The sequence below is a fragment of the Chelonia mydas genome, chromosome 4, assembly GCF_015237465.2.
Source record: "Chelonia mydas isolate rCheMyd1 chromosome 4, rCheMyd1.pri.v2, whole genome shotgun sequence".
NCBI classification, from domain to species: Eukaryota; Metazoa; Chordata; order Testudines; family Cheloniidae; genus Chelonia; species Chelonia mydas.
The window spans coordinates 12,379,743-12,393,997 of record NC_057852.1 but is presented as its reverse complement, the minus strand read 5'-3'; the positions used below and the strand labels follow the sequence as shown (position 1 = coordinate 12,393,997).

The 14,255-nt window shown below is 49.0% G+C and overlaps 1 protein-coding gene across 6 annotated transcripts in view; it reads left to right on the top strand.

Moving 5' to 3' along the window:
* The first annotated feature begins 221 nt into the window (after nucleotides 1-221).
* Nucleotides 222-14,255, top strand: part of PARM1 (prostate androgen-regulated mucin-like protein 1) — a 48,369-nt gene continuing 34,335 nt past the window's right edge. For 2 of the 6 annotated variants that reach the window (XM_037896657.2, XM_037896660.2), the window contains exon 1: nucleotides 3,321-3,429. In XM_037896657.2, coding sequence (XP_037752585.1) covers nucleotides 3,336-3,429 — 94 coding nt within the window. In that variant the 5' untranslated portion in view covers nucleotides 3,321-3,335. Of the gene's footprint in view, nucleotides 418-3,319; nucleotides 3,430-14,255 lie in introns of those variants that run through there. The other 4 variants (XM_037896659.2, XM_043545150.1, XM_043545149.1 and 1 more) reach the window with 4 other exon arrangements.

Here is a 14,255-nt window from a genome sequence, read left to right as displayed (position 1 = left end):
GATCCGTGGCACCACTCCTGGGCCCCTGCCCCAATCCCGGCTGCCGGGGAGGGGGAAGCGCTAGGAACCGGGGTGCAGGCACCTGAACGGGGGGCGAGGTGCGCCCCTGCAAACGGGAGAGGCGCAGGGGGGGCCCGGCTCCCCCCAGCACCGTCCAGCAGAGGCCGCCCGGCCGCCGCGGGCCCGCTCCCCCGGGGGAAGGCTGGGCGGCGTGGGAGGGGTTTGGCTGCCGGGGCCGGCGGCCGCAGTCTGCCGAGGGGCCGGGCATGGAGCAGACGCGCGGAGCTCAGCGCCGGGGAGGCTGCAGCTGCTGAGTGCGCCCCGCTCTCGCCCGCCTGCTGCTTCTCTCCCGCCGCGGCGCGCTGCGGGGGACCATGGGCTGCCCGGCTCGCCTTGCCCTCCTCCTCCTCGCGGCAGGTAAGGGGGGCGCGGGTGGGTGCCCACCCGCCCGGGGAGCGGCTGCGGAGAAGGGGAGGGGGCTGCCCCGGCCGATGTGTACAGTGCGGGTGCTGAGAGCCACTGAACCAAACTGTAAATCCTGGATATAATGGAAACCACTTCAAGCCCTGGGGGGCGGGGGATGGGGGGGGGCAGCAGCACCCCTTGTTCCAGCACCTGTGCCCCCAGACCCATAGCTTATGGGGGAGTGGGACTAGCCTGGTATACTACAGCCAGGAGCTGCAGGGGCTCTCCCTCGGGCCCCGCCCCAGCCTAGGGTTGCCCCCCCCCCAGATGTGTTGTACCCAGATAGTCCGGGTTTTGGCTTCTGTGTCTGGGTGCCCTGGCTCATCCCCTCAGAAGACTCGGCCCTCTTCCCTTCTCCGCCCAGCCTGGGGCCGGGAGCGAGGAAACCCAGCCGCTGACTGACGCAGGGGGGCCCGGGCACGGCCGCGGGTTGAGAACGCCCGGGCCTTGCCCTTCGGATGACCTAAGGGCGGCACTTTAGTCCAGTGACTCGCTTAGCTGGGGCTCGGTGTTCAAATAGTGACACACAAACTGCAAGCGGGGTGAATGGTGCTGATTCGGCGCAGACCAGCTGGGACCCCTTATGTTCCTGGCTGACTCAGCCAAGGTGCTGGGGCCAAGTAGGTGATGGGGCTGCTGAGAGTTTTGTTACCACCAGCTGTGTGTTTTTAGGAAGCTCCGCAGTCCATAACCATCTGATGCATAAGTGGAAGCAGCTGGACAGCGGGGAGGCGCTTAGAACTGGACTGGGGAGGGGAAGGGTTAGAGATGATTCTGACCTTCCTCTGGTGGTCCTGGGAAGTGCTACTGATTATCTCAACTTTATACACTACCTGGCGAGTTCCCCTTGCCAATGCAAAGCATACCAGTCGACTTTCCTTTGTTGCATATTCATCTATTAATAAAATCAGAATCGCATAGAGAGTTGTACATACTAACGCCAGAAGGGACCATCGTGATTATCCAGTCTGACCTCCTGTATAAGACATGCCATAGAACTTCATAATGTGCTGCGTAAGGTGTCCAGTAACCTTATTAGTAACCCCCCAAATAATTCGTAGAGTATATCTTTTATAAGCACATCCAAGCTTGATTGACAAATTGTCAGTGATGGAGAATCCACAGCTCCTCTGATGCCACTGCGTTTTAGACGCCTAGAGATCCCTTTTGACATCTGAAATGTGAAACTTGCATGTTGACGATACGATCGAGTTTTAGAGGGGCAATTATTACAATACCCACACAGCAAGACTGGATTATTGCTTACTGGACTGCAGTTTTACAGCTGAGCTTCTGTAATCCATCAGTAAACAAGGGGCTATATTTATACTAGGAAATGAACATTGTAATAGTGAAAGCATAGGTATGTGACCCATACATCTAGCCATTCCTACTTCAGGAAGAAGCAACAGTGAAACGTATTTTTTGTCTAGTACAGCATTTGTGGCTTTTGAAGAAGAAGAAAAAACACGTATTTCAAATGTCAGAGAGAAATGCTACAATATGCTTTATAATTGCTTCAGTCCGCTTAAAAGGATTTCAGGTTTTCAACCACAGTTTAGCAGAAATCTCTCCTATTCATAATAGTTCCCAAAATGTCACGTTCTGTTTGCTGATAAAGACTGGAGGAGTACAGACCCGATTTAAGGAGAAACATTCTGATATCCTTCTGATAAGTATTTTTACAGCTCTTGCAGTCTGTCTGGGAGAGTGAGTTCTTTTCCTAGCGGTATGATAGTAGTCACTGTAAAAGGGATGGGGGGCGAGGGGGGGATGTTTGAAAAATGACCTTGCATAGAACATGAAGACAAAGGGGTGGGGGTGGAGGAGAGAGCTAGGTATTAAGCACTAAGTCATATGGCTGAGAGGTGCTGCAGAGTGGTTGTTTTTTTACGGTATTTGCTAGCAGAGATAGGCCTGAACGAAACTGCTCCTGAATGCTGAGGAAGTAAAGTCCAACCACAAAGTTTACGATTGGAGCCATTCTGAGAATGCTGCCAGGCATTGCTGTTCAGACCCTTCCCTATTAACTGGTACTGGCTGCATATGACTGGGTGGGTCCTCCTCAGCTTGGATTTCCCCACCCCTTTCACACTGAAGAGGGCAGGTGCCTCTGTTATGCTGCTGACCCAAGCCTTTTGTCCCCGGCTTCACCCTGGACTTGGCAGAGCCCTTGCTGTGCAGCTGGAGTCAGGGCCAGGTGACTGGAGGAGTGAGCGGTGGTTGGGAATGCACCATCTCAAGCCCTGTAGGGACCTTGCCGGGAAAAAAAAAAAAAATGCAGGTCAGCTCCAGGCAGCATTCCCCCACCCCCACACCCTTTCTGCATAGCCACCCTGGGGCTAGCAGCAGCCAAGTGGAGTTCCTGTTAATAGCCCCAGTGGAGCTAAGCTGCTTTGGAACAGGTGAGCCATCAGAACCAGGGGTCACGTAAAAAGCGACATATCCGTCCTAATAAGTAGGGTGATCAGATGTCCCGATTTTATAGGGACAGTCCTGATTTGGGGTTTTTTTTCTTATACTTGCTATCTGGTCACCCTTACTAATAAGGTTACTAGACACCTTATGCAGTACTTAATGTTTTTACAGTGGCTTGAGACACTCCAGTAAGTCTCAACGGTCCTGTGAAGCAGGTAGGTCTGACTTACCAGTACTACAATTATTTGTGTGGCACCATAAACTTACATGGTGCTTTACAGCAGACTAAGGGCCATACTCTGCCTCCGTAGCGGTCAATAGGAGCAGGACAGGGCCTCATGACACATTTACCATCTTAGAGGGGAAGAATGCGGTCGCCTTTTGTTCCCCCACCACTGTCTCCCCTCTGCTGAGTGGAAGTTGACATAAAAGCCGAGTAGGTCAGCTCCCCAATGAAGAAGAAATCAGTGATGCTGAGTCATGGGCTGAGATCCCTGGAAGAAAGGATTGCCTGCATGCTGCCTGATCACCTCTGTTCCAAGACAGGTGCATATGTGTAAATTACATATTACAAGGTTAAAAGAACCTTAAGGGTACAGAGTCAAGCACTCAAAAATCAGGAAATTCCATAGGACCCTTGTCTCATTCAGCACGCATAATGGATACCATTCACTCACTTCATGAGTAACTATTCTCTATTTTGTTTTCTCCTTTTTGCTGTGTGGCCCCAGGCCTTAGTTTATTGCTTCATCATTGCTCTGAAGCCAGTTCTTAATTTACACATGGGCTTTTCTATGGTGCTCATCTCTACAGAGCTTCACAAATATTAATCAATTTTTAAAACAGCCCTGTGATATGAGGGGTATCTTCTACATTTTATACATGGGAAACAAAGACACGATTTAAGGTCAAAACTATCCGCTAACTTTGGGTGCCCAGTTTCAAGTGCCTAGGACCTGATGTTTCAGAGAACGTAGCATTATATAGCACTTTATATGTTCAAAGCATGGCTCCCATTGACTGCGGTTGCAGCTGCGAGTGCTCAGCCATGTTCCCTCTAATTTTTTTGCATGTATGTGCGGAATGAATTTAGTTATGTGCACCAATATGGAGGTGATGTATGGCCGGGGTGGGGCCAAGGGGTTTGGAGTGTGGGCGGGGGCTCAGGGCTGGGGCAGAAGGTTGAGGTGCGGGGGGGTGAGGGCGCTGGCTAGGAGTGCTGGCTAGGAGTGGGGTGGGCTTGGGGATGAGAGGTTTGGGGTGCAGGCTGCCCCGGGGAGAGAGGACTCCCCCCAGCCCTCTCTCGTCACAGCAGCCCTAGGCCGGTGGAGAGCACCTCTCCCCACCGGTGCAGCTGCAGGGCCGGGGGAGAGGCACCTCTACCTGGCCACAGCAGCTACGGGGCCGGGGGAGAGACGCCTCTCCCCAGCCGTGGCAGCTACGGGGGAGAGACACCTCTCGCCCCCCAACGCAGCCCTTGATAGCTTGCTGCGGAGCCGCGCAGCTTAGAGGGAACTTAGTTGCTCAGCACTTCTGATAATCAGACCCCAGAATCTCAAGTGCTCCCTGTACAGTCACACCTCCGAGCAAAGTTACTCTGGGCAATATCCACTGACTCCCTAGATGCCTTTGATGAACAGTGGGCACTGTCAGGGGCTCTCTGCAGGGTACTCCTTTCTGTTCACCTGATTTTTGCCCTGTGACCTTCACTCTTGTCTCTGTTTTTTTGCTTGTCCTCCATAGTTGTTTGTAGCTCCGGTCCACTGGCCGCTCCCCCCAGCCAAGGGGAGGGCCTTTAGCTAAGGCAGGCTTAGGCCTACTGTTTTCCCTAGACCTGCTATAGGTTCTGGAGTAACTGAGATTAGTAGTAGGTTGTTACCTTCTGTGTGGACCAGAGGGGGATGAGACACTTTGCCTATGAGTTTCACAGATATTTGCTGACAGCAAAGGAGTGGTGAGACTCAGGGATCTTGGGTTCCATTCCAGGCTCTGAAGGGAAGTGTGCTGTAACGGCCACAGATTCTTCTGTCCATTTCCCCCCAAGCTTGACCTTTTTTGTCCTGTCCCCTCCTACCTGTCCCTGTTGTGTCATCCCTGCAGTGTCATCCCATTCTCCTCACCTAGCCAGTACCAGTCTCCGCCCCACTCAGCCTTCTCATCCACATCCTTGCCCAGCCAGTCCTACATCTCCCGCCCCCTACTCTTTTTTCCCAGTCTCTATGACCGCCAGTCCCAGTCTCCACTCCCCATCCTCTAGTCTCGTTTTTCCTGCCCCAGTCACCTAGTTTCAGTCTACTCCCCTTGCCCCTCGAGGTCCGGCTTTTGTCCCCGCTACATTCCAATCAAACAGCTTCTTCCTCCATGCTGCCTAGGGGGAGATTGGGAAGTCCTTGAGAGCACAGGAGAGATTCTCCCTGCTCTCAGTTCACGTGCTTGGAGCCTGCTGGGGGAGGGACAGCAAAGCAGGTGCATGCCCTCTAGCCCTTCAACACAAGGACACAATACACATTTGTCAGCTTGTAGTGAAAAGAGCAAAGCATCCTTGCCCAGTCCTTTACTTGTACAATTGCTTTTGCATTTGTACCCCACTGGTGAGTGTAGTGTGGAGACAGCCGAAAGAGTCAGAATGTTTAATATTTAACCATATAAGTGGTCTGATCCTGCTAATTCTTTTGCATGTGAGCAACTTCACTGATGGGGGAGTTCCGTTGACTTCCATGGGATGCTCCCGTCTGTAAAGCAACTCGTGTGCAGACGCATTGGCAGGATCAGTCCCACAGTTGACCCTTCCACACAATACAGACATTAGCTAAAGCTCAGTGTTCCAGTGAGCGAGGGGAGTATTATCCACTTTTCACTGATAAAGGCTTTGTAAAAGCCAGGACGTTATTTGAAGTGAAGTTATGGTATCCTAGACTCATAGAATATCAGGGTTGGAAGGGACCTCAGGAGGTCATCTAGTCCAACCCCCTGCTCAAAGCAGGACCAATCCCCAACTAAATCATCCCAGACAGGGCTTTGTTAAGCCTGACCTTAAAAACCTCAAAGGAAGGAGATTCCACCACTTCCTAGGTAACCCATTCCCATGCTTCACCACCCTCCTAGTGAAAAACTTTTTCCTAATATCCAACCTACATCTCTCCCACTGCAACTTGAGACCATTGCTCCTTGTTCTGTCATCTGCTACCACTGAGAACAGTCTAGATCCATCCTCTTTGGAACCCCCTTTCAGGTAGTTGAAAGAAGCTATCAAATCCCCCCTCACTCTTCTCTTCTGCAGACTAAACAATCCCAGTTCCCTCAGCCTCTCCTCATAAGACATGTGTTCCAGCCTCCTAATCATTTTTGTTGCCCTATGCTGGACGTTTTCCAATTTTTCCACATCCTTCTTGTAGTGTGGGGCCCAAAACTGGACACAGTACTGCAGATGAGGCCTCACCAATGTCAAATAGAGGGGAACGATCACATCCCTCGATCTGTTGGCAATGCCCCTACTTATACAGCCCAAAAGGCCGTTAGCCTTCTTGGCAACAAGGGCACAAGGGTATGATATGTAGATTTGCCCAACGCCTACGAGTCAGGACAAAAAACTTTGATATTGTCCCCAGCAGGTAGATCGTAACAGGAAATGGCTGCAGAGTTTAAAGCCAAGGACCATTTTATGGGAGAGAGGCAGCCCCCTTATTATTTACTGCTGAGACTGGAAATTCAGCCCTAAAGTTACATAGCTCAGTTTCAAATGTGGTTGCTACTTGGGTGGTGTTTTTATCACTTCTTTGCTGCTGCACAAAAACACTCAGTAATTCAGTCAAGCCAAGCTTGCGCATTCAGAAACCCAGTAATTCTTTCAAACATCAGTCTCCCCGCACTGCTCAAGATTACAACGGATTTCAGTGTTGCACTAAGACGTCAGTACATTTACCAAATATGCTACAATGATTAACTAGTAGGATGATGGTCACACTTCATATTAAGGGTACATATACTCTTATAAAGGGTTTAAGGATTAGCTATCTAATGGCTAATAGGTAAAAGTCCAACAGATTGCTTATAACCATGTTGAACCTTCTACTGACGTGCTTATAGCATATATTAACCGTTAACCCTTGTAAAGATGGTTTATGAAAGTACACTTAATATAAAATGTGACCAAGTACATTGTCAAAAACAGTGAACAAGTTCAGCTTGTGAGGAAATACTTCACCGGGTTTAATATTGTATTTGTTTACTTGCAAAATTCAGTCTGCAAGTAAAAAGCCCCGGCTCAGCTCTGGTTCATGGAGTGTGTAGACTTGTGTGCATTTTGTGTGAGAACTCCAAATACTGTCTGCATGGGTTTTATAATACAATAGCTGTAGACCATGTAAATGGTGTTTACTTTTATATACATAGATAGTTGCAAGCCTCTAACTCTGTTTCTAGGCAGAGTCAAAACTAGCCATTAAAAAAATATTTAGCCCTAAATTTTGACAGCTTCTCCCCACCACAGCACTAACGTGAACGCAACAATTCGCTGTAACTTCTCCCTGGAATGTCCTGTCAGATGTTGGCTTTGATGTCACAAGTGTCCACCCCTGTGTTGGTGTGGCGCTGCTCTGGAACAAGCACTTACTCACTCACTGGTACTACTTCCACAAAACGTAGCAAGGTCAAGGAAGAACCACATTTGTTGTCAAAACTTAGAGTTGAGTGGAAGTTGATGAAATCTGAAAGCCAGCAGCAACTGTACACAGCATATTTTGAACCCATTGTATTTGTGTTTACATATGTACACGTAAGTGTAGGTACATTTACAAACACGTCTGTCAGAGGTGCAGCAGTACCTAATTAAGGTTGCACAATTGTTTCCATTCTAAGGTTTCATTTTTAGTTGATTGTAACTTTTTCAGTCTCTGGCTTAAATTTGGCAGGTTTGTTCTCAGTCCAGGAGTGAATTTTGTTTGGAAAGTATAAGCCCAAATAATTAATTGGTTGCTGCTGTCGCCTTTTGTTTGTTTTTGAGAACAAGGAAAATTGGGGCAGGGGAAGAATACACATTTCTCATTCCTCCAAAAAAAAATTTCAGAAGAGATCTTTTTTAAAGGTGGGAGGGGCAGAAGCTTGATATTTTGTCAGGAATATGGACAGAAATGTGCCTTTCAGGAGTTATTTAAAAACCAAAGATCAGATTTATGGGAGTTCACCTTCGTCCCTCATCATGTATTCATTCTGTCAGCTCCTCAGTCAAACAGTGTTTTCAACCCTTGATTTACAAAATGGGCAGGCAGCCTGGTAGGGATTTGTCAACTTTGCCACCAACTGCATCTGCCTCCAGACTGTCTAGTTGATTTATTCAACCACGCAGTAGAAAGGGAAGTCTGTGAGAAACAGGTTGATGGAAGGAAGGCCTGGGTTTCAATAGTCATCAAAGGGCTGCTGTGTCAGGCAGATCACTTCCTCCATTCTCAATACTTCCCCACCATAATTCACTTTTCAAAGATGGGTGGTTGCAGGATACACTAGTTTGCAGCCGCTATAATCCAGGCAGCCAGGAGAGGATGCAGTGTTCTACTGAATGTGATCTACCCCTAAAAGTGCCACAGTGGAGTCAATAGGTCCTTTCTTGATGTTTGGCTTCATTTAGTTACACCCAGTGGGATTAGAGCCCCATTCAGAGAGTTGGGCTTTTGAACCCAAGAGCTACCGTAGGCTCTCCAGCTCTCCCACTGCAGCATTGGTCCTATGAGACCCTGTGCAGAACATAACCCATAGCAAAAGATTGCTGCGTTCTCACACTCATGAGAGCCGGTTGCATGGGGGTACGGGTAAAGTTAAGTGCGGGGATCGCTCCATGCACTGAACAGAGGGAATTCTTAGGCCCTTTGCACCCTGCATTTTCATCAGGATGGAAGCAGGCATAAGAGAGAGCTGAGTGTGGGCAGAGATAGGAGCCTGTGGTTTTCAGTACTGTCCTCCTGCACATGGAAGCACTTAGTGATACACTCCTGCTTGGCCTCACTCCAGACTAGGCAAGCGTAACTTGGAAGCAATGCTACAGCACTCTTACCACTTCTTGCCACAGTACCAGGACCCCTTCTGCTCCCTTTTCCTGCTAATTGCGATGCACCTTGTCCTTATATTTGTAACATGGCACACGTGCCATGTATGGGAGCAGGCCCTTCATAAAAGGGGGTTCCGCTGGCTACAGAGCCAAATCCTGCTCCCCTTCTGCAAGTATCATATCCCAGTGCCTTCACTAGAACTGCTGTAGCAAAACCAACAGGTTTGGCTCATTGTTATTCTGTCGGCAGTACGCAACCATGTTACTAATGTGCACTCCTCCTGGTGACCTGTATCAAGGTGTCTGAACAGATTCCTTTGGGTAAATTAGATGTTTTGTGGCCTAATCACATCTATATTCTAACCTTAGATTTAAGCAATGCAGCACGTTCTCTGAGCTGGGTGCTTCTTGCTCTGCTCCTCGTTTTCTCTGTGCTGCAAGCGTTGATTTAGGCTAGCTCAGTGAGGCTTGGCCAGTTGGGATGCTTTCCCACTGGCTGCGTTTTGTGCTCCAGAATCTAAACTCGCTTCTTAGCAAAGAAATGAATCTCTTTAACGTTAACGGGCGTCAACGGGTTTCAAGATAACCTCAAAAATATGAAACAAGCTCAGTGCAGTGACCTTTGCCTGTAACACTAATGCCAACTATCCCAGTCCATGGGAATAAGGGGTTGACTCGGAACCCCCAAGATTATAATTTAGAAGTCAGTGTCGTTAATTTCATTGCTGATAAACGCATACAGGGAGGATCGTATTACGAAAACCTGTCCCTTCTACTGAGTGTGCTGTCATGTTGTGTGTGAATGAAGTGGGAGGCACATAGGTGTCACCCATTTAATTTTCAGTTCAGCACGTGGGTAACGTGAGTCACTGGAGAAGCAGGTCAGCAGAAGCCAGTTGCTGCCGATGCTGTCTGAAATCTGTTAGGAACCACCTTACCTATCACTGCCACCAATCAAGATTCCAGGATGACACTGTGGTTGCTGTTCTCACACACTGAAACTGTGGGTGGTTTATGAAAATCAAATGTAGGTCAGCAAAATAAACCCAGCTGGCTAGCTCTACTCTGGGCTCCATTCTGCTCCCACTGAAGTCAATGGGAGTTTTGCCATCCACTGCCTTCGGAGCAGGATCAAGCTCCCTGTTTGTTTTTTAAGTGCTCTAAATCCACGGCTTAGTTAGTTGCATCCCACATTGCTAGAGCCAAGCCTAGGGAAAGACAACCTGGAGATAGGCTTTAACCATGAAGCAGTGGTGGCCAACCTGCAGCTCACGGGCCGCACGCAGCCTGTCAGGGTAATCTGCTGGCAGGCCGCGAGACAGGTTGTTTACGTTGACCGTCCGCAGCGCCCAGTGGCCGCGGTTTGCCGTTTCCAGCCAATGGGATCTGCGGGAAGTGGCGCAGGGCGGCTCCTGTTGGGCAGGAATGGCGAACAGCAGCCACTGGGAGCTGCGGGCGGCCGTGCCTGCAGACGGTCAATGTAAACAAACTTCCACGGCCCGCCAGTGGATTACCCTGACAGGCCACGTGTGGCCCACGGGCTGCAGGTTGCCCACCACTGCCATGAAGCCTATAACCTTGGAGGAGGCTCCGTTACTGGTTTTTATAGTGAGCTGTAGATTAGCGAAGAGAAAGCTGGCCCAGCCAGTGAGTTTAATCAGAAGGGATACTCAGAGAGGCTGCCAGTTATCACAAGCCTGCTTGTAGGCAATGCTGTACAATGTAGCGTACCTCACTTTACTGTTCTTATGGGAATAATGAGATAAGCGTGAGCTTTGTTCTTGTTCCACAACAATGCTTCATTAGCTTTGGCCATCCAGTACCATATTACCTTAGGGATTGTTGTTTCAGTTATATCCTCCTTTCTTGGAGTACATCCAGTTGCCTTTTGAAAAATATGTTATACGCAGAGGTGCTGGAACTAGGGGTGCTGCCGCATCCCCTGACTTGAAGGGGTTTCCATCATATCCAGGGTTGACAGTTTGGTTCCGTGGCTCTCAGCACCCCCACTATATAAATTGTTCCAGCATCTCTAGTTATACAACCATGTTTAGAAGAAAAGCATCACTGGCTTACATAGCCGCTGTGAGTGAGTTATAAGGACCATTGAAAATACACTGTATTTGTTTGGTTCTCTGCTGTGTAGGGCCCTGTAGAAGCATGTGAATAACAGCGGAGGAGGAAGGTATGTCCCCAGATTATTGTAGTAATTACAGTGATGCTGATGCTTGTTTGCAGATACCATTGAAGTTCGAGCCATCCTAGAGGTAGCATTACAGCGAGACCTTAATGTGGCCACATTTCGGAGAGAACCCACTCCAATGCCTGCTGAAATCTGTGGGAATCCGATTACCTTTAATAGGCTCAATGGGGCTTATAAGGGGCTCAGTTCTTTCCACATTCCACCACTGGGAATCCAGGCTGTGGGGTAAAGTCCAGCAGGGGGAATTGTCAGTGGTGCAAAGCATCTGCAACTCCCATGCTGCCAGGAAGCCCAAAGGCAGCTAGGGGAGACTTGCCTAGGGCCCCTGTGCTTATCAGTACTTCCCCTGAGTATCCAGCAGCAGCCAAGCTCAAAGGGAACTCTGGCTGTAAACAGAAGCAGTGCACCCAAGGCAGAGCTGCCCTCTGTAGAGGTGAACCTCCCTGGGCTCAGCCCACCCCACCAGTGTGCAGACAGGGAAATCAGCTGCAGCTGTTGGAGCAGGGTTGAACCTTGCCACCCCTATATGTTTTGTATTTGTTTCCTGTTGAGAAGGAGGGTATAGTTACAAACAGTTCACATGCATGAGGCACCACTGAATCTGTCCAACTGTGCAAGGCTCGTTGTGAAGAAACATAGGAGCTGATCTTGCAAAGGTTTCCTAACAGGCATAATGCTCATTACCCTGAATGAGTCCTAGTAAGTGGAACTGCACAGAACTCAATGGCATTCCTCACAGTCCAGAAGTAAATGTGCAAAGGGAACAGTTTGTTCAAGAACTACTAACAGGACTAGGACTTGCCCAGGACTTTGGACTAACCAACATTTGTGTGCCAGTTTTCCCTCCAGGTGCCAGTCAGGTATTTAGTGACTACAGAATTTGCTTGCCAGGTTTAAAATCCATTAGCAGGCCATAGCAGAGCACTCCCACTCCGTGACTTCACAGCTCTATAGCAGAGTTCACCTCTAGCACTTCAGCTTGCTCCCCGCATCTGTTGCAGACAGCTCACAGACTCAGGACATCGGATAAGTTAATTATCTTAATAAGGAGAAAGCAATTCTACCCTAACACATAAGGCCGAATCTACCTGCACTACCCACCTGTGTGACTGTTTGCAGGAGTGAGCCTTAATTCTGCAAGATTTTTGTTGTTTTTAACACAGAAGCATTGTTGTTGAGCAAGAATGACTTATGCCATACTCTAACTTGGTTCCCCTTATATTAAAACAGATGGATGCCAGCGGGTTTTTTTAATACATTAATACACAATACCTATTCTTTGGAAAATTCTTACAGTGTAATTGGCTCAACAATATTTCATGGTTATTGAAAGTGAATTACTCCCATTTTAATGGTGGAAGACAGTGGGTCACAATCTCCAAGTATAGACTTGACTTCTGGAGTCCTCCCATTGGAAATTGGATCTAATAAGTACAAAGGCCAACAGAGTAAACCGGACTACAGTGTTGTAAATCTCAACCCTGCTGTAGAAAATAGAATACGCAAAGGGAAGAGTAAGTCTTTCAGTGCTTTCTAGTTTAACCCCAAAATTGCTCCACGAAAAGAATCACCTATTTTTTCTTCTTAGCCTAATTCATTAACCAAAAGTCTCCTGTGATATACTGCTCCCACTCAGTCTTTGACGTTTTAAACAACAACGAGGATGTTACTTTGGAGGAGGAAAATAACACTAAAGTTTGCATTGAGCAGAATGAGAGAGAGTTCAAATGATCACATTTCTCTATTTGAGAGGGGAAGCAGAGGGCCTTTATTGTTTCATTTCTATCTTTGAAACTAAAAGAACTTTTGTCTCTGCCATTACTTCTTTCCCAAAGTGTTAGCCTTTGTAGCTTTGAGTATTCTTTAGCTCAGATTTTACAGTTCAACGGCTGGTGGAGTTCTTCATCCAGCAACTGTTAATTTTTACTTTACTGGTATTTTTTCTACCTAACATTCGATGCGTTAACACTTCAGGTATGTTTGGAGACCAACCAACGTGGAACATAGGACTGGAAGGGACCTCTTGAGTCCTCGGTCATCAAGTCCAGTCACCTGCTATCGCAGGCAACCCCATCATATAATCCCCTTCATAAATGTAGCAAGCTACAGCTTAACACTGGTTAGGTTGTTTGCCCCCACACCTCCTCTGGAGAGGCTGTTTCAGAACCTCACTCCTCTGATGGTTAGAAACCACCTACTTTCCCAACTACGCAGGGCCGGCCTTAGGGGGTGCACCGCCTGGGTGACCTCCCAGGGTGCCATGGTCAAGGGGGCGCTGTGCGGCAGCACGGAGGCATGCACTGCCGGTGTAGAGTCAGAGCAGGGGGAGGTGAGCAGTGAGGCACAGATACTGTTCCCCCCCACGCCCTGCCCAGTGTTCCTCCGCACCCCTCCCCCACCGCTTCCGGGGTCTGTGAGGGGGGAGTGGGGAGCAACCCCAAGCGCTCCGTGCATCCAGGTCGCTTTCCCCTCTTGAGCTGCTGCTCTCCTGTCGTCCCCTGACACAGCCCAGGTGGGGAAAGTGACCCGGATGCAGGGAGCCCTGATGTCGCTCTTCACTCTCTCCCTCACAGCCCCCTAGGGGTTCACAGAGGAGCAGCGTTCGAGGGGGGAGCAAGCAGCAATGCCAGCTGCTCCGTGCATCCAGGTCACTTTCCCCACATGGGTGCAGGAGGGGGGTGCAGTTTAGGGGTGGGGGTGCAGGGGCTAGGGGCTAAGGGAGAACAGTGCAGCGGTTCGGGGCGAAGGGGGGATCCTGGGGAGCCCATGAGGGCAGGGGCTGCACCCACATGGGCCAGGGGCAATGGGGGGTATCCATGGGGTCTGGGGCACCAATTTTCCCTAAGGTCGGCCCTGAGCCTACATTTGTTCATGGCCAGTTTATATGCATTTATTCTTGTTCCACTGTTGTCCTTTAGGTTTCAGAGTAACAGCCGTGTTAGTCTGTATTCGCAAAAAGAAAAGGAGTACTTGTGGCACCTTAGAGACTAACACATTTATTTGAGCTCACGAAAGCTTATGCTCAAATAAATTGGTTAGTCTCTAAGGTGCCACAAGTACTCCTTTTCTTGTTGTCCTTTAGTTTAAATAACTTTTCTCCCTCCTTGGTGTCACTAGCTACAGAATTAT